Below are 22411 nucleotides of genomic sequence, written 5' to 3'. Positions count from 1 at the left end.
AATAGGTTATATACTAGCCTATTTGAATAACTTTTCTAATATATTTCTTAATGCAATTTTGAAACTTTATGTGTTAAATTAACACCTAAACGTTTGGCCACCAGGGGTCCTCCTTCTGGTCCTGCCTGCAGTCCAGCTTGCAGATTGTCTCCTGCAGCAGCCTGGCAGAGAGAAAAGTCAGGAAATGCAGGTGGGACCTTATCTCAACACAGCGTGTAGAGCAGTGTTTCCCAACCAGGGTGCCTCCAGCCGTTACAAAACTACAACTCCCAGCATGCCCGGACAGCCGTTGGCTGTCCGCGCATGCTGGGAGTTGTAGTTTTGCAACAGCTGGAGGCACCCTGGTTGGGAAACACTCATATAGAGTGTACAGTAGAGTGTGGGGGGGGGGGCACATCAGCCAATCTCACACTGAACTGCTCCGGGCTGTATGTAGCAGAGTGAGGGAGGAAGTTCTCCCCTATATGGCTTCAGATGATGCTGGGGAACGCCCCTTCCAAGTCTGTGGAGCTCACTGAGACTGAGCAGAAAATACAGAGCAATATCAAGGTAGAAAATGAACAAATCACAAAAATAAAGGCCGGGGGTGGTTCATCATGATGGGGGAGTAAACTCGGAGGATTAAAGAATGTATCAAGTTCATGACAGGTACTCAAACAATTATTTTGTCCTATAGGATTCCAGGTTATCTATCTCCTCAAAAACAAGTGCAAGATGTCGGTGGCAAAAACAAGACGGCAGATTCTTTAGCCATCAAGCATTTTGAGTTGCCGCCGCCTTTGAGTCTTCAGGACCTGATGAATCCCAAGGCTGGAAAATATTTCTATGCCACGGAAAATGATTTTGAGAGAGAGCTTTACTCAGGTAAGAGTGTTATCACTACATACTGGGGACATACTGGGTGAATGTCAAACAGGGGTTGTCTCGTTGATAAAATACAATTTTAAATACCCTATTGCACAATTATAAGTTATAAGGGGGTTTCCTATGAAAAGTGGTTCATAGTGTTTTTGTAGCATTTCTGAACTGCAGTCAAAAGTGCATTAGAAAAAAACATGCGTGTTGTACATGAACAGCAGGCAAAACCTGATTCTGCAAAAGGCAAAGCATGGATTGTGTTATGCACAGGAGAAAAATGCAATTTCTAGATTTTGCCTTTCTCTTAAAGGGGTACTCCGGTGGAAATCTTTTTAAATTTTTTTTATTTTTTTTTAAATCAACTGGTACCAGAAAGTTAAACAGATTTGTAAATTACTTCTATTTAAAAACCTAATCCTTCCAGTACTTATCAGCTGCTGTATGCTCCAGAGGAAGTTGTGTAGTTCTTTCCAGTCTGACCATAGTGCTCTTTGTTGCCAACACTGTCCTTGTCAGGAACTGTCCAGAGCAGGAACAAATCCCCCATAGCAATCCTCTCCTGCTCTGGACAGTTCCTGACATGGACAGAGGTGTCAGCAGAGAGCACTATGGTCAGACTGGAAAGAACTACAAAACTTCCTCTGTTATATGCAGCAGCTGATAAGTACTGGAAGGATTAGGTTTTTAAATCTGTATAACTTTCTGGTACCAGTTGATTAAAAAAAAACATTTGGTTTCCATTGGAGTACCCCTTTACATCACACTGGCAGAAAAACACTGTGTTACGCTCTGTAAATCATGCTGCATCACAGCTAATTGCCAGAAATCACAACAAACCACCTACATTAGCTGCGATGCAGCACAATTTAGGGAGCACAAGTTGATATCTAGCCCTATCCTAAATCTGATTTTTATTTATTTTTCTTCCTTATAGGGGTGGGTAAAATTATCCACCAAAAAGACACAAAACAAAAGAACTGCATTATTATGGACAGCAACAGCTCATATGAAAAGCATGTCCAGCAGTCAGTGCCCAGATCTTATAAGGAATGGATGGCTTCTGATGGACAAACAGGTAAATGTATGAAACAAAACCCAGCTATACTCAGGAAAGACTCTGGTTCCTCTACAAACCCAGGCTAGGTTACCAGGGCCCTAGGTGGCCAAAAAAAAAAATGGTGGTGAACATGATCTGTGCTTGTCACGCAGAGATTAGGATAGACAGGAGACCTACCTGGCCATTACCTGAAGCTCTGTCCTGATCTCTGTAATATATTTACAATTTATATTTTTTGCTCTGTTTTTACTTGTCAGAATGGTAAAAAAAAAGGGGGTGGTGTTCTCAAGGGGTGATGTTCTCAAGGGGTGATGTTCTCAAGGGGTGGTGTTCTTGTGAGTTTCCACTGTACTTATTTTTTCTCAACTATGTGAATTCGGGTAGAAAAACAGACATGGTGCACATCTACAATCTTGTATAATGATCTGATTGCTTCTCAGCATAATATCAAAAACTAACAGGTTGTTAGTATACATTTTTGATCAAAAAGTACAAGCCCACTCGCCACGTCAAGGCCACCTATTTAGAGTGGGTCCCTAACGTCCCTAGCATAAAATGGCGCAGCACCGAGCGGCGACCACCACCGCCGCGACACCAATGCCCACAGGGGGGGGGGGGGGAACGACCCACCGGCAGAGCGGCCCCAATGCCACTCAAACCAGTCTATGGGCCGCACCCCCCCGCAGACACAGCGCCACGGCAGCAACGGACACCGCACAGCACCACACCAGTGTGAACAGGGATGTAATAGCTCACTTACCATGCTCTCCCAGTCAGACTGGGAGGCTGCTAGGAAAGAAATGACCCATGTGTAGCTAACTACTACTTATATAGGGTTGGGCTGAGGGGGTGGGGAAGAGTGCAGACAACATGTTCAAACAAAAAAAAGAGGGGATAGAAATCACAGTGTGAATTCGGGTAGAAAAACAGACATGGTGCACATCTACAATCTTGTATAATGATCTGATTGCTTCTCAGCATAATATCAAAAACTAACAGGTTGTTAGTATACATTTTTGATCAAAAAGTACAAGCCCACTCAACTATATTTGCTTATTAGATATTGAGCGGCCTTGGAGACCTAAAAGAGGAGCCCTTCGTTGGGTGGCCCTTCCAACAGTGGCTCTGGATAAGAAAGAACGAAGCCCGCAGAAAGAGACGTCAACAAATGTGCTTAGCGACGGAGACACAGAGCCTAAGGATATAAAGCCTGGTCCATTAACTAAGAAACAGGTTCTGCAGAATATTGTGACTCAATGGAGAAGTGCCTGGTTGTTAAGTAAGTACAGTATATAATGCTGTAATAATACTGGACCATATCTAATGCAAGTAATAACAGAATTTATATTGGCATACTTAATCTGTGCTGGTATTAAGCTTTTAATGATGGGCCATTTAACATTTCTAGGGCCTCCTCAAAGATTATAACCTCAAAAGAGTAGATTGATGCAGTGTGCACACCTACAGTATCCTGCGCATATTTGATTTGATGCTGTGTTCAGTCATTTAGTTTACTTCAGCATAAATTCTGCAACTTCAAATCCTGTACATCAAATACTGTATTTGCAGAATATTGTACGTCAATACACCCTAACAAAGCCATCTGGGCTCAAAACTGTATATACAATTGTATTCTACCAGAGCAACACATACTGGATGTCCAGAAGAGGAGACCACTGCGATGAAGTTATCTGTCCAATTGGCCCAATTAAGCTAAAAACAAGAACAAAAAAAACAATTTTTTTAGGGCTCTCCCCTTTCACAAACCTAAATAATGTGTTTTTTTTGTAGTTATTTTTTTTCTTAATTAGGCCAATAGGACAGCAGACTTCATGGCGATGGTCCCCTGTTCTGGACCTTTAGTTTGAGCCCCTATATTCTGCATATACAGTTTTGTTTCTCCAAATATAGGCCCAGATGCTTTTCTTCTGGTGACATCTGTGGGTAAGAGAAGCCGGGCCTAAGGGAATCTGCTTCAATTAAAATAAAGTGTTGACATTGTGAGACAACCACTTTACATCTGTCATTCACTTTATCATATTCCAGCAACTTCCAACTAGAGGCCACGGCTAGGGCTGCATTAGCTGATCATTGCAGGGGGGTCCTGGAGGTACCGCTTAAAGGGGTACTCCGCTGCCCCAACATTCGGAACATTTTGTTCCAAATGCTGGGTGTGGGCTGCGGGGCTTGTGATGTCACGCCACGCCCCCTCAATGTAAGTCTATGGGAGGTGGCATGGCGGCCGCCACACCCCCTCCCATAGACTTGCATCGAGGGGGCGGGGCATTACGTCATGAGGGGACGTGGCTGTGACGTCACAAACCCCTCAGCCCGCACTCAGGGTTTGGAATAAAATTTTCCGAATGCTGGAGCATTAAAGTACCCCTTTAAGGCAGCAGCAGGTGCATTCCATAATCATCAGAGAATCACCAGCACTAGTGGCCGCGGCTTATTTTGGGCTGCATATGGTTCAAGTGAGGGTATCATTCACCGATGTATGATTTTATGAAGACTGAATAAAAGCTAAATAATAGAGGAAGCGCCTGGTGCTGGACAACTCTTTATATGTGCAAAAAACAAAAAACAATGGTATGTGTTCTTCACCCACATGTGATAGCAACGTTTTAACTTTTCATTGAAGTCTTTATAATATCATAAAGTAAGTGTGGGAATTGTAATCAAACAAACTGAAATTGATAAAATTGCTTACATTTTGCATATATATATATATATATATATATATATATATATATATATATATATATTGGTTATTTAAGGTGTACATTGGAAAGATGCCACCCTGGAGCAGCTTACAAGAGATCTTGGTAATATACACAACAGCCATAAAATCTCAGCTCTCATAACCATCGCTTCTTCAGCCATTGAAGCGCTCCGACAGATTGGTGAGTACAGAGAAACCACAAACATTGAAGGGATACTCCGATGGAAAATATTATTTTTTTATGTCAACTGGTGCTAGAAAGTTAAACAGATTTGTAAATTACGTCTATTTAAAAATCTTAATCCTTCCAATACTTATCAGCTGCTGTATGAAGTTGTATTTCTTTTAGAATTTATTTTCTGTCTGACCACAGTGCTCTCTGCTGACATCTCTGTCCATGTCAGGAACTCTCTGAAGCCGGAGCAAATCCCCATAGCAAACCTCTCCTGCTCTGGACAGTTCCTGACATGGACTGGGATGTCAGCAGAGAGCACTGTGGTCCGATAGAAAAAGAAGTTCAAAAAGAAAAGAATTTCCTCTGGAGCATACATCAGCTGATAAGTTGGAAGGAAGGATTAAGATTTGTAAATAGAAGTAATTCACAAATCTGTTTAACTTTCTGGAGTACCCCTTTAGGCACTTCAGCCTATGCTTTTGAATGCAATTGTTTTTTAGACTAGAAAAGCTTTGTATTTAGCGATCTTGCACATTTGCCATACAAGTTATCCTTCCTCTTCGGGTTTGCTGATCAAAAACAAAGCTAGGTTTTCCTTCACAAACTACCCCAATTTGGTTTGCTGCCATATTCCTATATCTTAATACTCCAGCCAAAGAGGTACTGTGTTGATCCAGCACTAAAGTCAAATAGTACCAATCTTTATTTTCGATCACAGCATAAAAACAGGCACCAACACATGACTCCTGAGCCCTAACAAGTGCTGAAGATGTGTTAGTCAGGATTCAAATCCTGCAGGAACGCTTGGGAACGGAGTTCCTGCACTTTTTCCACAGTAGTGACACTGTTCCCATTAGCAGGATTCCAGCAGGACCAGCCCTTGAATGGAATTCCTGGGTGAGTTCCCACACTTTTTTTCCAGGACTTGACCCCTGGTATTAGGGCTAAACAGTGTCCCATGTAGTTGCCCGTTTTTGAACATCATATAATTTTACCATTGATGGATTAATGGCGCACTCCCTAGCTGCAACCCTGTTTGATGTCATGTCACACATAGCTAGAGACACTTTTTTCTGTTGCCTATAGGAGCAAGCACATCAATGGGGAGATTTATCAAAACCATTGCAGAGGAAAAGGTGCCCAGTTGCCCATAGCAACCAATCAGATGACTTGTTAAAAACGAAAGAGGCAAGCTGATTGGTTGCTCTGGGCAACTGGGCAACTTTTCCTCTGGACAGGTTTTGATAAATTGACCCCATTATGCCCAAAGTAGTAGTTCATATGAACATCCCAGTAACAGCTGCTGTGTATGTTATCAGATTAGTTTGCTCTAAATATTATCTCTCTAGGGTAGTTGTATGTATAAGCATCTAGTGGCCCATCATGTCCTGCTCCTGAGGGCCACAAAGAAAAAAGGGCCTTTGTAACCTAAGACCAGGGGCGTAACTATAGAGTTAGCAGAGGAAGCAGTCGCATCGGGGCCCTGATGCCTAAGGGGGCCCCAAAGAACATCGGGGGAGACTTATCAAAACCTGTTCAGAGGAAAAGTTGCTGAGTTGCCCATAGCAACCAATCAGATCGCTTCTTTCATTTTTGAAAAGGCCTGTGAAAAATGAAGAGAAGATTATGCACTTTTTGGGTGCACAGATAGAAGGGATTTTTAGCGCTGTCCACAACCGAGTTAGGTATTCTTTTGAAATCTTTTATTTGACATGTGACGCGTTTCAAGGACACTCCGTCCTCTTCCTCAGACACAGTTTTTTTAAGGAGTGATAGTTGCCACCCAGCCCAGTAAATGTTAACGGGGTACTCCACTGCCCCAGCATTTAGAACATTTTGTTCCGAACGCTGGGTGCAGGATTTGGGATGTCATGGCCACACACCCTCAATGGAAGTCTATGGGAGGGGGCGTGGCTACCACGCCCCGTTCCTTAGACTTTCATTGAGGGGGTGTAGTGTGACATCACGAGGCGCATGGCCGCGATGTCACGATCCCCGCAGCCCGCACCCTGCGTTCGGAACAACATTTTCCAAACGCTGGGGCAGTAGAGTACCCCTTTAAGTGAACAGCAATGCATACAGCACCACCACTCAGTATTGTACCTAATGCAGGGGTTCAGACTTTAACAAGAGTCCCTGCTCCTGTACATACATTCTATGGTGCGCTTTACCAATAACTTAGCGTGCAACGAGTACTGCTCCACTAATGTTTGGTGGCTGATATATCTGTAACAGGAATGTCTAGACACAGTTTTTTTTTATTTTTTTATTACAAATAATTCAAATGAAACAATAAAATATTTAATTGTGATATGAACCTTTTAAAAAGAGTACCTGTCATCACACCATATTTTCTAAACTAACTCAGATTATATTCCTTAGCTACTCCTAACACTCCTCCTGGCCTTAAACAAAAATTTCCGAGCTTTAAAAAGCTCTGTATCATAAATTTCTTCTTGCTCACATTGTGTGAGCTCCCGGCAGGGGAAAGTGGGCGTTCCCCAGCAGGGGGATGTCACTGAAGCCTGTGAGAGCTGTGCTTCATCATGTCCTGCACGCACTTCCTGCGTTTGGTCTCCTGCCTGGGCGGGAGGAGACCAAACTAACTGTTTGACTTGCGGCAGGTAACAGAACAGAGCCACCTAGTGGCCTTTTTTTCAATCACATTAAAAACATATAAAAGGTTGAGAATTTTAACAACAAGTAAATAGCAAAGTGTCTCATAATGACATAAGGAACAATATATTAAACGTTTAATTTGGTGACAGGTTCTCTTTAAATATAAAATTTAATGAGTCATTGGCTTTGCCAGCATTTCCTCCAGAAATACTAAATCTAGTCTCCAGCGCACTGCAAGAGGAGGATGATCTTGTAAAGATGGCAGCTGCCCTGTGTCAGTATTTTATGCGGGAAGTAAATGAGGAAGCAAGGAAGATCATGTTCAAGTCCCTCGAAAGCGGTATTATACTTAATTTTTTCTCTTTATTTTATTTATAGTGGAATATAAACACTCAGTTTTGTCCTTTTTATGACTGTAGCGCAAATGTTTTAATGCATAGATTCATTCAGGTGAAAGACAAACTCCCTAGTTATTGAAGTTTAGCATGATATTTATTGAATAAATTGTCACATCATTGTCTCTTGTTGCTTCTGTCTCCATCAATACCTACTGCATACTTCCCAACTTTTGCTGAAAGCAGAGGAACATTCATGGTGGTGCACATAAAAAAAATTATGCCATGCCCCTACCACACCAAATGCCCATCAAACACATAAAAACTGCAGGTGTATCTTATTACCTGCATCATGAGTTTACAGTTTTTTTATGTTAAAAGAATGCTCCAAGCTGGGCACTAGAGATGAGAGAATTTACAGTAAATTCGATTCATCACGAACTTCTCGGCTCGGCAGTTGATGACTTATCCTGAATAAATTAGTTCAGCTTTCAGGTGCTCCCGTGGGCTGGAAAAGGTGGATACAGTCCTATGAGACTCTTTCCTAGGACTGTATCCACCTTTTCCAGCCCACCGGAGCACCTGAAAGCTGAACTAATTTATGCAGGAAAAGTCATCAACTGCCGAGCCGAGAAGTTTGTGACGAATCGAATTTACTGTAAATTCGCTCATCTCTACTGGGCACCAACAGGGTTTCTGTTTCATCACAGCCATATTGTGACATTCATGGTAATGGTACGTTTCATGAATCCCCCACAAACAACATTTATCCTTATATCTCACCCTAATGCAGTGGCATACATTTATAAAAGGGCGCCCCATAGCAAATAATAAATGGGCACTGTCATATACAAAAACTTTTGATATGTTGTAAAGCATGTATAACCAATAGATTTTGCAATTGCTTTCATTAGAAAATTTTCAGTATTTCATACTGAAAAAGCCAGTCAAACAACTGCCCCCCTGCCTGCTTGGACACATACTAGTCCTGCTGTGTCCATGCGTCATCGCCTATGTCATGGACACACTTCCTTGATTGACAGCTGTGAGCGCAGGGCTCACAGCTAGAGGAAAAATCCTCCCACTATCAGCTTGTGTCCCGCTACTATCAGTGAGGACAAGCTGGGAGTTGTAGTTTTGCTAATGCTAGGGGAGATGTGAGCAGACAGCATACTGAGGGAGGGGGCGGAGACCTGCACAGTGAGGCCACGCCCCCTCCCTTTGAGAGGAATTCAGACTAGTGAGCTAAATTAAAAGTGTAATAAAATAAATAAATAAAGGTGCTAGACACATAAAAATTAGATGTACATGGTCAGGATTAGGTACTGAGTGATATATTTAAAAAAAAAAAATTTTGTTGGATCTGACGGGTACGCTTTAACATTGGCGACGAGGATGGGATCTTATTTTGTCCCCCAGACGGAAGGTCTGGTGAATATTTCCCCTTACTTAACATGATTAATTGGTCAATACCACCCTTGACTTTTTGATGACAGTGCAGTTACCAGGAGAGAGGAGTTCTGCACAGTTTCTTACCAATAGAAAAAGAAAATGTGACCAACCAGGGCGGGGCTCCCTCTCTCCAAGGGCCCCATAACAGCTACATGGTCTACCACTATGGTATGTGCACCCTTGCCCTAATGTATTTGTATAGATAGAGGGGTGTCTGTTTTCAAAATGTATAATAAAGCAACTTATGGGAGCTCTGTTCTCAGCTGTCATCAAGTTTATAAGCTGTGGGTCCGTGATGCTCCTGCTTGAAACAGCTGTGATTGAAAACGGACTCCCAGCTGCATTATCTAGTCAGCCATTAAGCTATTGACCACCCCTTTGTTCCTGTAAGCCAGTGTTTCCCAAACAGGGTGCTTCCAGCTGTGGCCAAACTACAATTCCCAACATGCCCGGACAGCCAAAGGCTGTCCGGGCATGCTGGGAGTTGTAGTTTACCACAACTGGAGGCACCCTGGTTGGGAAACACTGCTGTAAGCTTTGATGTCATGTTACAGCCTGAGCAGAGCCCCATCTCCCCTCCCCCCTCTAGTGTCAGCACGGGACAGCAGTAATGTAAATGAGAGAGCTGGTTTTACAGCTCATTAGCTCCATAACCGATTAGATAATGCAGCTGGGAGCCTGTTCTCAGTCACAGCAGTGTCAGGCCGGAGATGCACGGACCCACAGCTTATAAACTTGATGACAGCTAAGAACAGGGCCCACATCTGCCTTATCTACACTTCACTGCAGTCCAATGCTGATATTAGGGGAGGAGGAATGTGATGTGATGTCACAGCTTACAGGAAGAAGAAGGTGGATCTGTTCACTTTGGGTAATACCATTATATTAGTAAGTTTAGTAAGGTTGTTTCTGTCACCCGACCTATTCTTATATATTGACCAAAGGATTGTGTATATTTTTGTTTCCAGGGACAGATGCAGATAGCTGGGCTGCTGCTCAGTGTCTTGCTTTGGAAGGTAATCACAGTTATCTTGTCATAAAGCGGATCCTCGATCAGATGTTTGCAGCAACCAACAAAGAAACAGAGAGGCAGGCACTTTATATACTACATGAACTAAGTAAACACACAGTAAGTAATATGTTTCAAAGACAGGGTCAAAATATTAAAGGTATACTCTGACATCAGGTAAATAATATAAAAATGCTGCAGAAGCATAAAACATCGCTTACCTGTCTGTATTAGTTCTGAGACCACCAAATATCTTTTTGTGTGTCTGTGGACCCCTATGTCAGGTAATCAGTACTCGCGCCTTCCTCAGGTCCACAATAAATGAATTATGGGGTCCTGGTTAGGCTCCCTGTGCCGCTACACAGGGAGCTTGACCAGGACGCCATAATTTATTTCTTGTGGACATGAGGAAGCGCGAGTTTGTGCCGAAACACGTTGTCCCTTTGCAAGTTAACCAGAATTAAAAGTCCTGTGTATATGCTGGCATATCAAAGTCTTTCTGCAATTCCAATACAGTAGCGGTCGAACAAGACACCCCCCCCCCCCCACACACACACACACATTTTTTGCCCAATCTTTCAAATAAGAAGACACCCTGTGTAGCAGCTCTCTCAAGGTGACCATATATTTTCAATAACTGTTTGGCCGGCGGTTGTCTCTCCTGACCGCCCCTTACACATGAACATTTGGCGCGGCCTTCATTCATTCTTTACGGTGAACCCCGGCGATCAGACACTTATCCCCTCTAGCATAGCCCTTTAACTGATGGAGTTTGTAAATATCACTCCAAATGAACGTAACATTTTAAAAAAGACCCGTGGCCCCTCCTGACCTGCCTGTTTTAGTAAATACATGAAATAAAAATTCTGGAACATCTTTTCTTATAGTGTCCTTTTTGTGTCCTTCAGCTATTATTCTTTCTAGAAACATCACTAAATAGCCAACTGGGTGTCCCTGCACTGTCTGATATGATCCCAACACTATTACTCACACCTATTTTTTTTTCTCTGGCTTTATAGTGTGTAGAAGTGTATCTTTTGGATTGTTAGGACATTTTCATTCTTCTGTATGTGGTTCTTTATCCTGATCCGTTAGAAACTGATCCACGCCATGCTGGGGGAAGCACTAAACAGTGGCAACTGGGGAGAAAGAGTTATGTCCTGCAAAGCGCTATCTACCCTGCATGGGAACATAAGCCAAGTAAGCTTTCTTAGCCAGAAATTCAATTAATTAATTATTGTTCCTATTTGAGTTCTATTGTTTGTTCACACATGTATTAAAGTGTACCTGTTAACAAAAACATTTTAAATAATGTAGATAATACCATTATATGTATATTTGTAACATGCATTGTGTGTCTCTATGAGGAGTCCAAATACAGGAAGTGAGGGCAGGACAAGCAGGACTCTGTACACTGAGGACAAGCAGGGCCCTGTGCACTGAGGACAAGCAGGGCTCTGTACACTGAGGACAAGCAGGGCTCTGTACACCGAGGACAAGCAGGGCTCTGTGCACCGAGGACAAGCGGGGCCCTGTGCACCGAGGACAAGCGGGGCCCTGTGCACCGAGGACAAGCGGGGATCTGTGCACCGAGGACAAGCGGGGCTCTGTGCACCGAGGACAAGCGGGGCTCTGTACACCGAGGACAAGCGGGGCTCTGTACACCGAGGACAAGCGGGGCTCTGTACACCGAGGACAAGCGGGGCTCTGCACACCGAGGACAAACGGGGCTCTGTACACCGAGGACAAGCGGGGCTCTGTACACCGAGGACAAGCGGGGCTCTGTACACCGAGGACAAGCGGGGCTCTGTACACCGAGGACAGGCGGGGCTCTGTACACCGAGGACAGGCGGGGCTCTGTACACTGAGGACAAGCGGGGCTCTGTACACTGAGGACAAGCCGGGCTCTGTACACTGAGGACAAGCCGGGCTCTGTACACTGAGGACAAGCCGGCTCTGTACACCGAGGACAAGCGAGGCTCTGTACACCAAGGACGAGCAGGGCTCTGTGCAGTGAGGACAAGCAGGGCTCTGTACACTGAGGACAAGCAGGGCTCTATACACCGAGGACAAGCAGGGCTTTGTGCAGTGAGGACAAGCAGGGCTCTGTACACTGAGGACAAGCAGGGCTCTGTACACTGAGGACAAGCAGGGCTCTGTACACTGAGGACAAGCAGGGCTCTGTAGACTGAGGAAAAGCAGGGCTCTGTACAGTGAGGTTCTGTAACATGCCACCGGCTCACACAGCAGGATGATTGACAAGCCAGGAGCCTGCTTAGAGCCTTGTTTGTCCTGCCAGGCAATAGCTGCAGGGACAGCATTTTTTCACCCAAAAATATGCACATTTTTTAGGCACTGAGAGAATAAAAGAAGCCGCACTCACCGGACCGGGAAACAGTGTTGCTTTTATTCAGAACATCACGGCATACAACTATATGGCACATGGGAATCTGAACAGCAGCAGGTCAGAAAAACTGGGGCGCGGAGCGTGCAGGGGCGTGTGCAGTGGCGATGAATCATTTAGCGTCAATCAATGACGCTTCATCCGGCATCACTGCAAGAGGCTGTTCCCTGGTTCTTAATATAGGTGAGTAAGTGCAATAACCCATATCAACCTAATCAAAAGCCGTAATCACAGGGAACTTGCTACATGTGCAACATCTATAGGACGTTCATAAAAATTGACAGATCACTGCACTCGTTTAACCCCAACGTGCCTGTTGCATCCAAACGGATTATCCATTTGGCTTCTTGTTGGAGAAGACGAGTGCCGCAATTAATGCCAAATACACTTGAAAATACACTTTCCAATCCCGCAAACTTAAATTCAGCAGGACTGCTGCTATGACACTCTTTTATGTGAGATATAAAACATGTGCCTACTTTTTCAGTCTTCAGTGTTCCCTGATCCCCTGGAAGAGGGGTCTAATAGTTTTCCCCACATAAAAATCTTCCACAGGAACAGAAAATAGACTATGATGTAGACTATGATGGTGCATCTGCAAGTAATCAATTGCTTGACATGACTCAAGTCAACCAACTGATTACTTGCAGGGCTTTGGGGTTAAACGAGTGCAGCGATCTGTCACAATTTTAATGAACGTCCTAAAGATATTGCACATGTAGCAAGTTCCCTGTCTGACTAGTTTATATAGTTTGTATATATTATTTGCACTGTTAGGCTGCATTCACATCTCGTTTTTGCAATACGGTTCCCGTATCCGGTTTCAGTGAAAAAACTGTATGAAACCGTATTGCAAACCGTATGTATAGACATTTCATAGAAAACCATATGCCAACCGTAGCATCCGGTTGTGTACGTTTTGCATAATTTATGGTTTTATCCGTTTTTTTTCCTTACTCAAAACCGTAGTCTATTATGGTTTTATGTCCCGGTGAAATGGTGGTCTATGGGAACCGTACTGTACCGTATGTGCGTACGGTTCCATCTGGTTTGCACAATACGATTTTGCAGTTTGCACATGCGCAGCGCACGCCGAAAGTTCTTCCCACAAATAGAACAAGAAGAACTTTATTTAATTAAGGACAAACATAAAACCGTATCTATTTTTTTTTTACTTTCAAAAAACGTATTAAACCGTATGCAACTGGACATCCATTTTCAAACCGTATACGGTTTAAAACCGTACATAGATATATATGGTTGTACACGATTGTATACGGTTCGGTCCGGTTTTGAGATGCACTTTTTTTTTTTTACAAAAAAACTGATACGGGGACCGTTTTGCAAAAACAAGATGTGAATGGAGCCTTAGTTACGGCTTTTGATTAGGTTGCTATGGATTATTGCACTTACACACCTATATTAAGAACCAGGGAACAGCCTCTTGCAGTGAGGCCGGATGAAGCGTCATTGATTGACGTGAAACAATTCGTCGCCACTGCACACGCCCCTGCACACTACACGCCCCAGTTTTTCTGACCTGGTGCTGTTCGGATTCCCATGTGCCATATCGTTGTTTGCCGTGACGTTCTGAATAAAAGCAACGCTGTTTCCCGAGACCGGAGAGTGTGGCTTCTTTATTCTCACAGTGCCTGCTTCTTACATCTATATTTGCTGCACCCAATTTACCGAGGACCAGGTCCGTCCCGCGGAGTTCTGTTGACATTGTGTCATACTGTCCATTGTGGTGCTGTCGTGATTCTGTTCTTCTCTGTGCTTTTGTTCATACACTTTTTTAAACCAATGTATATTACAAATATACATATAATGGTATTATCTACATTATATAAAAAGTTTTTGTTAACAACAGGTACAAAAAAAAAAATTGCCAGAAAAACTGCCCAAAAGCAAACATAAAAAGCTAACAAAAAACAACATGGCTAAAAATAGACATTGATAGAGTCTCAAAATGAGGCTTAGAACACAGCGTGTGAACTGAGCCTTACATAGAACTTCCCTCTCTTTTCGTGGGTACTTTGGTGATTATTACAAAGAACTTGGTTCTTAGTTGTTTGGTCCATATTTTTGGATGGTATTTTCAGCTGTGTATGGTTTTAAAGCAGCCTAAAATACAGTATGGGAACACAGCCCTTTAAATGGAGCTGTATCCTTGTTTATATCTGGTGCATATCTCATGTTAAAGGGTACCTCTCATCAAAAAAACTTTTGATATATTATAGATTAATGTATGCAGAATAACTTTACAATTGCATGTTATTAAAAAATATGCTTCTTTCTATTTAATTTTCCACTTTGAAGAAATGACCACTAGGGGTCTCCCTACCAGTCCTGGCAGCAAGCATTTCAGACTGATGCTGGAGTCCTAAACACTACGAGCTGCCAGTCTGCTTTGTTCACAAAGGAGAACACTCAGAGCTGCCAGCCTGCTTTGTTCACAGCCTGTTTGGCTGTGAACAAAGCAGGCTGGCAGCTCTGAGTGTTTAAGACTCCAGCATGAGTCAGAAATGCTTGCTGACAGGACTGATCGGGAAAAATACAATAGAAAGAAGCATATTTTTCATTAACATGCTATTGGAAAGTTATTCAACATTCATTAATCTAAAATATATCAAAAGTTTATTTGATGAGAGGTACCCTTTAATGTCATTTTAAAGCTTTTAATCAAATAATGGGGCCTACATAGCCAAATTGCTTTCAGTTTGTGTGTGCAGCAAATAGTGACAAGTTACTTACAAATTTTCTCCGTGTAGGGAGTGAAAGACAAACTAAGCCATCTGATGTGGAATGACTGGAGCCCTGCTGTACGAGGGGCAGCCGCCAAGGCACTGGGCAAGCTGGATCAGGGGAAGGAAGTACATGACCAGATAAGGTTGGAACTTTGTACATCTAAACAATGTCTTCATATCATAAGCTGAGCACAAATGTCACTTTGTGTTATCTTCCTACAGAGCGGGGTATTTTTGTATTGTCTATAGAAAATGTTGGGTATAAAAGTGAACAATAAAAGACTAAGATGACTCCTCTAAAGTAAATAAACTGACACAGTGGCCCTCATTTACTAAGCTCTTTCCGACAGTTTTTTTTTTTTTTGGTGGTTGGGGGGTGGGGGTTGGCACACACTGTTTTCGACATGTCTGCAGAGCTGAACCGGCATGCGACATAATGCGCTGGAAAAATCAGCAAAACCAACCAAAATCTAAACCCTACAAACGTGGCAACAAATTTGCATAAAAAAAACTAATATTTATTTAAGATTTACTACTAAAATAGATGGCCTGAAACTCTACTGCACCACATTACCCAATCCATTTGGCCCTTTGGAATGTTTTAGGTTTTTTTTTTCTATGTGATTTTGCTTGTACTAGGTTCCCTAGGTATGATGTGTGAGCAATCATTCATTTGTAATGTCATTTAGAATTTTTATTTTCTGTCCTCTGCCCTGGCGCAGGCTGAGTGACATCACTGCACCTGCCCAGAGCAGAGGACGAAGAATGCAGGAGGTGAGTCCCAGCAGGTAATTTCCCTGTCCCTCCCCCCACATACCAAAATAACACATAACTGTCACCCAGCTTTCCCAGTCTCCTGTAGAGACTATGGCCCTGATTTACTATTGTAAACCTACCTGTTTTGTCGGGTTGTGCGTAAGAATTTGCACCGGAATAAAAAAAAAAAAAAGAAAATCCAACCAACTCTCTATTTTACTGAGAAAACCCCAAAAAAGGGGCATGGCCGTTGAGGAAAGGGGGCATGGTCTCTGAAAAAGGGGCATGTTCCTGACATTTTCTAAAAATCACAACATATTTACTAAGGTTTTCACAGAAAATGTGGTGGCAAAATGTAGGGAAAAGTGCAACATTTAGGGAAACATTAGTAAATACTGTGGGGAAAAAAAAACATAAAGAAAACTATACTCCACTCTTAGTAAATCAGGGCCTATATGTCAGGAGACTGAAAAAGCTAGGCAACAGGTAGTACAAAGTGCCCCCCTTGGGGGGAATAAAAAAAAGTGGGTTTTTTTTTTTGGGGGGGGGGGGGGGTTATATAAAAAAAAACATTCACCTAATAAAAATTGAAAACACCCAATTTTTCCAATAAAAAATAAATAAAAAATTGTCAGGTCACATTTAAAACAAGTATCTGTATTAAAATATCAGTGAGTACTTAAAAAAAAGTATCGGTTCTTGTAGTCGTTCTTAAAATAATGGACATCCCAAGTCCGTAGCATTGAACATTGAGTAAGGTTTTATATGGGCGCTGTCAGATCCAAAAACATTTTATATGTTGTTAAATTAAAAATCTTTTGTAATATTGTTGTTTAAAACATTATTAATAAAAAAAAGGGCTCCTGAAAATCCCACCACTAGGGGTCCGCATACATACTTGGACACTAACCAGTCCTGCAGCATCATCAGGCTTGTCCATGAGTCATGGACAAGAGATGACTCATGGACAAGGCTGCATGAGCAGACACACCAATCACCTCCCACCACCACAAGGGAGGGACACGCCCCCTCCCACCACACACCAATCACCTCCCACCACCACAAGGGAGGGACATGCCCCCTACCACCACACACCAATCACCTCCCACCACCACAAGGAAGTGACACGCCCCCTCCCACCACACACCAATCACCTCCCACCTTCACAAGGAAAGGACACGCCCCCTCCCACCACACACCAATCACCTCCCACCACCACAAGGGAGGGAAACGCCCCCTCCCACCACATACCAATCACCTCCCACCACTACACGCCCCCTGCCACCACACACTAATCACCTCCCACCACTACACGCCCCCTTCCCCTGAGAGGATTTCTAACACTGTGAGCTAATGAAAAGAGGTATTTTTTATAATAAATATAGGTGATAGAGGCATAAAAATTACATGTACATGGTCAGGATAAGGGACTGAATAACTTTTTTTTTTTTGTGGGATCTGACAAGTACACTTTAAGTTACAATGGTCCAAAAAAGACCATTGCATGCTGAAATTATTGTAACATGAGGCCATTATAAGTTGAGGCATCACTGTATAGTTTAGCATTATAATATGAATATTATTTCCAGAAAGCACTTGGAGAGCGATAGCTGGAAGAAAAAGGTAGAAGCCTTAACTCTCATTGGGTTCCTCCAAATCATGACGGCCCAGCTGCTCCCCGGATTCCTGCAGTGCTTTCACGATGACTTCTTAGCTGTTCGCAGGCAGGCCTGTCGGACGGCCGGATTACTTCAGATTAAAGATGACATGGTGAGTATAGAGGATGGAATCAAAATGGTTTCAGATCTTATCCCCTATCCGCTGCTGGGGACCCCCGCGATCTCGGCTGCGGGACCCCAGAAATCCGGTGCATGGAGTGAACCCCAGACATCCGGATGACTGGCAATGTGGGGTGAAGGCTTGTGATGTCATGACCACGCCCCCTCAATGCAAGTCTATGGGAGGGGGCATGACGGCCCTCACGACCCCTCCCATCGACTTGCATTGAGGGGGCGTGGCCATGACGTCAAGAGCCTCCGGCGCAGCACCTGATGCTCTAAATGAATGCTGGGTGCAGCAGGGAGATGGCGATTTGGATAGGGGATAAGATGTCTTTGGCGGAGTACCCTTTTAACTACTATGCAGAGTTATTACCGTGTCCCGCTGCGTTCTTCTAGGTCATGAATTGCCTCTATCAACTAGTTCGGAATGATCCAGTATGGAAAATCAAAGCGCATGCAATCAAAGGTTAGTAGTACCAGAAAGAGGTTCACACTATAAAGTCCTTGTTCACAAGGCAAAATTTTCGAGCGGAATCCGGCAGAAAAATAGAAAGATTCAGCTTGGAAATTCCACTGCAGCAAGTCCCACTGTTTTCAATAGAATTCTACACACTGTGGAATATCCGCAGCAGAAATGTCTGCCGCGGAAATTACGATTCTGTCCTCCGCATAAAGAATTGACATGTTAATTCTTTCTGCGGAATCTGCTCGGAAATGCATTGTCATCTATGAAGACAGCTCATGAGCGGTCCTAGTGCTGGCATGTTCTGCCCATGCCCGCTGTCTGTGGAATGTCTTACATTCTATCTTGTTCCCATCCCCCAACAGTTTTTCCCAACCAGGGTGCCTCCAGCTGTTGCAAAACTACCAGCATGCCTGGACAGCCACTGTAGTTTTGCAACAGCTGGAGGCATGCTGGATGGGAAACACTGCACTATAATATATTTCAGGTATCAATTTTGCCCCCAAGAGAAGAAGTTAGGGGCCCCAGCTGTAATGAACCACAGGATTGGTGATAAGTGTCTGAACGCAGGGGGCCCCGGCTCAGCTCCTTTGTGTGAAGCACACAATCTGATCTCTATGGGAGAGGCGGAGACACAGCGTTTGTGTGTCTCCGCCTCTCCCATAGCGATGAATGGAGGGGGGTGTGTTTTGACCAGCTGACTTGCTGGGTCTGAAACGCATCCTAACTGAGCAGAGTAGGGGCCCCGTATGGGAGATCGCGGAGGGTGCCAGCTGGGATTGCAAATACAGTGTAACGTCTCTGATAAGACCACTTAAAATCGCATGGGTGGTCTTCTCAAAAAGGTGGTCTTTTAGAGAGTTTTCACTGTTGCTCGCAGGATCACCATTGCTGAATAGGAGGAGACCCCTCCCCCTGTCAACCCCCTATAGATTCCGTGATCAGGATTAATCACAGCATCTATGGGGTTAATGCTGCAGAGACCAGCTCGATCACGGTCCAGGCAGCTGCGGCGGGACCCCGGCTGTGATTGACAGCCGGGTCCCGTCTGCAATCTCCTACAAGATATCGCCAGGACGTATGCATGTCGGCAACTGGGATGTATGCGTAAGTTCTGGGCGGGAAGGGGTTTCCAGTATTAGCAAAATGTTGTTGTTTTTTTTTTTTTTTTTTGCAAAAACTTCACCACTACTGTCTACAGGTTGTGTCTGGTATTGCAGCTCAGCTCCAAAAGTGAATGGGACTGGGCTGCAGTACTACACACAACCTGTGGACAGGAGTGGTGCTGTTTTTGTAAAAAAGAAGCAACATTTTTCTAATCCTGGACAACCCCTTTAAATGTGGGCCATAAGGTAAGGCTTAAAGGGGTACTCCGGCCCTAAGACATCTTATCCCCTATCCAAAGGTTAGGGGATAAGATGTCTGATGGCGGGGGTCCCACCGCTGGGGACCACCACAATCTGTCATTCTGTACCCGCAGCACATAGACTTGCATAGAGGGGACGGGCCTTGACGTCACACGGGGCGGAGACGTGACCTCACGATACTCCAGCCCCGTGGTCGTAACACTTCTCACTCGGAGCCTCCAGTGCTGCGGAGAGCTCACATAGGTGGGTGCGGAATGACAGATTGCAGGGGTCCCCAGCGGCGGGACCCCCGCAATCTGACATCTTATCCCCTATCCTTTGGATAGGGGATAAGATGACTTAGGGCCGAAGTACCCCTTTAACATTAACTTATTATTTACTAATGAATCCAGGGTTGTGGTAAAAGACCTAAGTTTAGGCAGTTAAAACTGTCTGAGGCTATGCATTCAAAGCTGACAGCAGCTAACAATGTACCGTAGTAACACCCCCTCCCCCCCCCCCCTCAAACTGGGAACACCCAGTTGGCTATTTCATTGCATATTTCCAGTAAGAACAACAGAGGAACAGCCAAACACAAAACTACACTCATTGGCCACTTCAGTACACCTGTTCAATTGTTTGGTAACACAAGCAGCTAATCAGCCAATCACACATGGCAGCAACACAATGCATTTAGGCATGTAGAAGTGGTCAAGACAACTTGTTGAAGTTCAAACCGAGCATCAGAATGGGAAAGAAAGTAGATTTAGGTGACTTTGAATGTGGAATGGTTGTTGGTCCCAGACTGGCTGGTCTAAGTATTTTAGTAATTGCCGATCTACTGGGATTTTCACACACAACATCTTCAGGGTTTACAGAGAATGGTCTGAAAAAGAGAAAATATCCAGTGAGCGGCGGTTGCGAGGACAAAAATGCCTTGTTTATGTCAGAGGAGAATAGGCAGACTGGTTCGAGATGACAGAAAGGCAACAGTAACTTAAAGGGGTTATCCAGAAATAGAGAAACACAGCTACTTTCTATCAAAAAACGCTCCCCCTCTTTCTCCAGGCTGGGTGTGGTTCTGCAGCACAGTTACATTGAAATGAATGGAGCCAAATTACAACTACCTATGAACTTTAACTATTTTTTAACAGGGATTTTTAGTGCTATAGTTGCAGCGTATACATTAATAATTGTACTACTTTATTCCTAGCTTCAGGTAAAATTGGGCATTTAACACCACGGGTGAAGGAACTCCTGTTGTGGGCTATGCGGGTTGAAGAGCCAGGGGTAAGGATAGAAGCCTATCGCTGCATTGCATCACTGAATTTGCGTGACTTTGAAATTCAACACGCACTTCAAGACAGATTGATACTGGAGTCCGAGGAGCTCGTCCGCAGGTGAGACATACGGCTTTACTAAACTACTTTTAAACCTTAACGCTACATATTAATCACATTTTTTTTTTGTTAAAAACTTTTTTTTTGTTAAATATATAATTTTCCTGCTTTTCTGCCTTATAGTGAGGTGAGACATACGTTGACCGCATTAAACTTGGCACATAATGGGAATCAGGATATGATGTCACAAGTCAAGCATCAGGTAAGCGTGGATTTTCGCAGCGGATTTCGCCGCTGAAGGACCCTCTGTTTTCTGCCTTTACATGTGCCTGCTCAGAGCTGCAATATGCCACTACGAGCAGACACAGTGCGATGTGCGAGTCGCCGCGCGCATGCGCAGTATACTCGCGCATCGCAGCAGCTCTCGGCCTAGCTCATTGAGGAGTGGATCCGCTCGTGTGAATGTACCCTTAGGGTAAGTTCACATAGGCAGAGTTAAAAGAGGGTTTGCCGCGAGTCGACGGTCAAACTGCAAATCTGCCACTATTGAGATTCTGCACGGACCAATTAAAGTGAATGGTAGCGAAACTCGCAGAGGGAAACCCACAGCGAGTTTATCAACGTGTGAACGGAGCAATAGGGTACGTTCACACGACCGGATCCACAGCGTACTTTACGCTGCGGATCCGCCGCTGAAGGACCCTCTGTATTCTGCCGCTACGTGCAGACACACGGAAACACTGTGCGAGTCACTGCGCATGCACGGTGTACTCGCACGCATCGCAGCCGCTCCCCCTGCTCAATGAGCTAGGCGGAGAGCTGCCGCAATGTGCGAGTATACTGCGCATGCGTGCGGCAACTCGCACATCGCACTGTGTCTGCTCATAGTGGCGTATTGCCGCTCCAAGCAGGCACATGTAAAGGCAGAATACAGAGGTCCTTCAGCGGCGGATCCGCAGCGAAATCCGCTCCGAAAATCCGCTCGTCTGAATGTACCCTTAGGGTGTATTCACACATATGGGATCTGCTGCAGATTTCTGTTGGTTGAATGACCCACACAAAGGTTAAATGGGCACTCTCATTAAAACTTTGCTATTGCACTCCTTATGGTAAATAAAAAATCTTTCTAACGTACTTTTTTTATTTTTTATTATGTTTTCTGTTTTGTGCTTAAAAAAGCTGCCACTAGATGTCTCCCTATTTGTCCAGAGCACATTTCCCCCCATCTTTTGCACAGACTTTGGACTCCTGCTGGCCTGGTAGAAGTCCAAATTCAGGAAATGCTGAGGTGTGTGTGTGCAGCCTTATCCAATCATAGCTCATCTCACACACTGAACTGCTCTGGGC

General features: G+C 44.0%; 2 protein-coding genes across 4 annotated transcripts in view; one reads left to right on the top strand and one right to left on the bottom strand.

Annotated features, from left to right (window-relative positions):
- LOC130295610 (acyl-coenzyme A thioesterase 1-like) overlaps window positions 1-5885 on the bottom strand; it is a 28538-nt gene extending 22653 nt beyond the window's left edge. The window contains exon 1 of the mRNA XM_056546482.1: window positions 5808-5885. The gene's annotated coding sequence lies outside the window, so the exon portion shown is untranslated. The remainder of the gene's footprint in view (window positions 1-5807) is intronic.
- HEATR4 (HEAT repeat containing 4) overlaps window positions 1-22411 on the top strand; it is a 58878-nt gene that overhangs the window by 28421 nt on the left and 8046 nt on the right. For all 3 annotated transcript variants that reach the window (XM_056546474.1, XM_056546473.1, XM_056546475.1), the window contains 12 exons: window positions 677-864; window positions 1793-1933; window positions 2976-3194; window positions 4693-4818; window positions 7625-7771; window positions 10187-10347; window positions 11323-11427; window positions 15403-15521; window positions 17724-17904; window positions 18312-18381; window positions 20938-21124; window positions 21248-21326. In XM_056546474.1, coding sequence (XP_056402449.1) covers window positions 677-864; window positions 1793-1933; window positions 2976-3194; window positions 4693-4818; window positions 7625-7771; window positions 10187-10347; window positions 11323-11427; window positions 15403-15521; window positions 17724-17904; window positions 18312-18381; window positions 20938-21124; window positions 21248-21326 — 1723 coding nt within the window. The remainder of the gene's footprint in view (window positions 1-676; window positions 865-1792; window positions 1934-2975; window positions 3195-4692; window positions 4819-7624; window positions 7772-10186; window positions 10348-11322; window positions 11428-15402; window positions 15522-17723; window positions 17905-18311; window positions 18382-20937; window positions 21125-21247; window positions 21327-22411) is intronic.

Source organism: Hyla sarda, chromosome 11, assembly GCF_029499605.1.
Source record: "Hyla sarda isolate aHylSar1 chromosome 11, aHylSar1.hap1, whole genome shotgun sequence".
NCBI lineage: Eukaryota > Metazoa > Chordata > Amphibia > Anura > Hylidae > Hyla > Hyla sarda.
The sequence above is the reverse complement of the archived record's forward strand: the minus strand, read 5'-3'. Positions and strand labels throughout refer to the sequence as shown.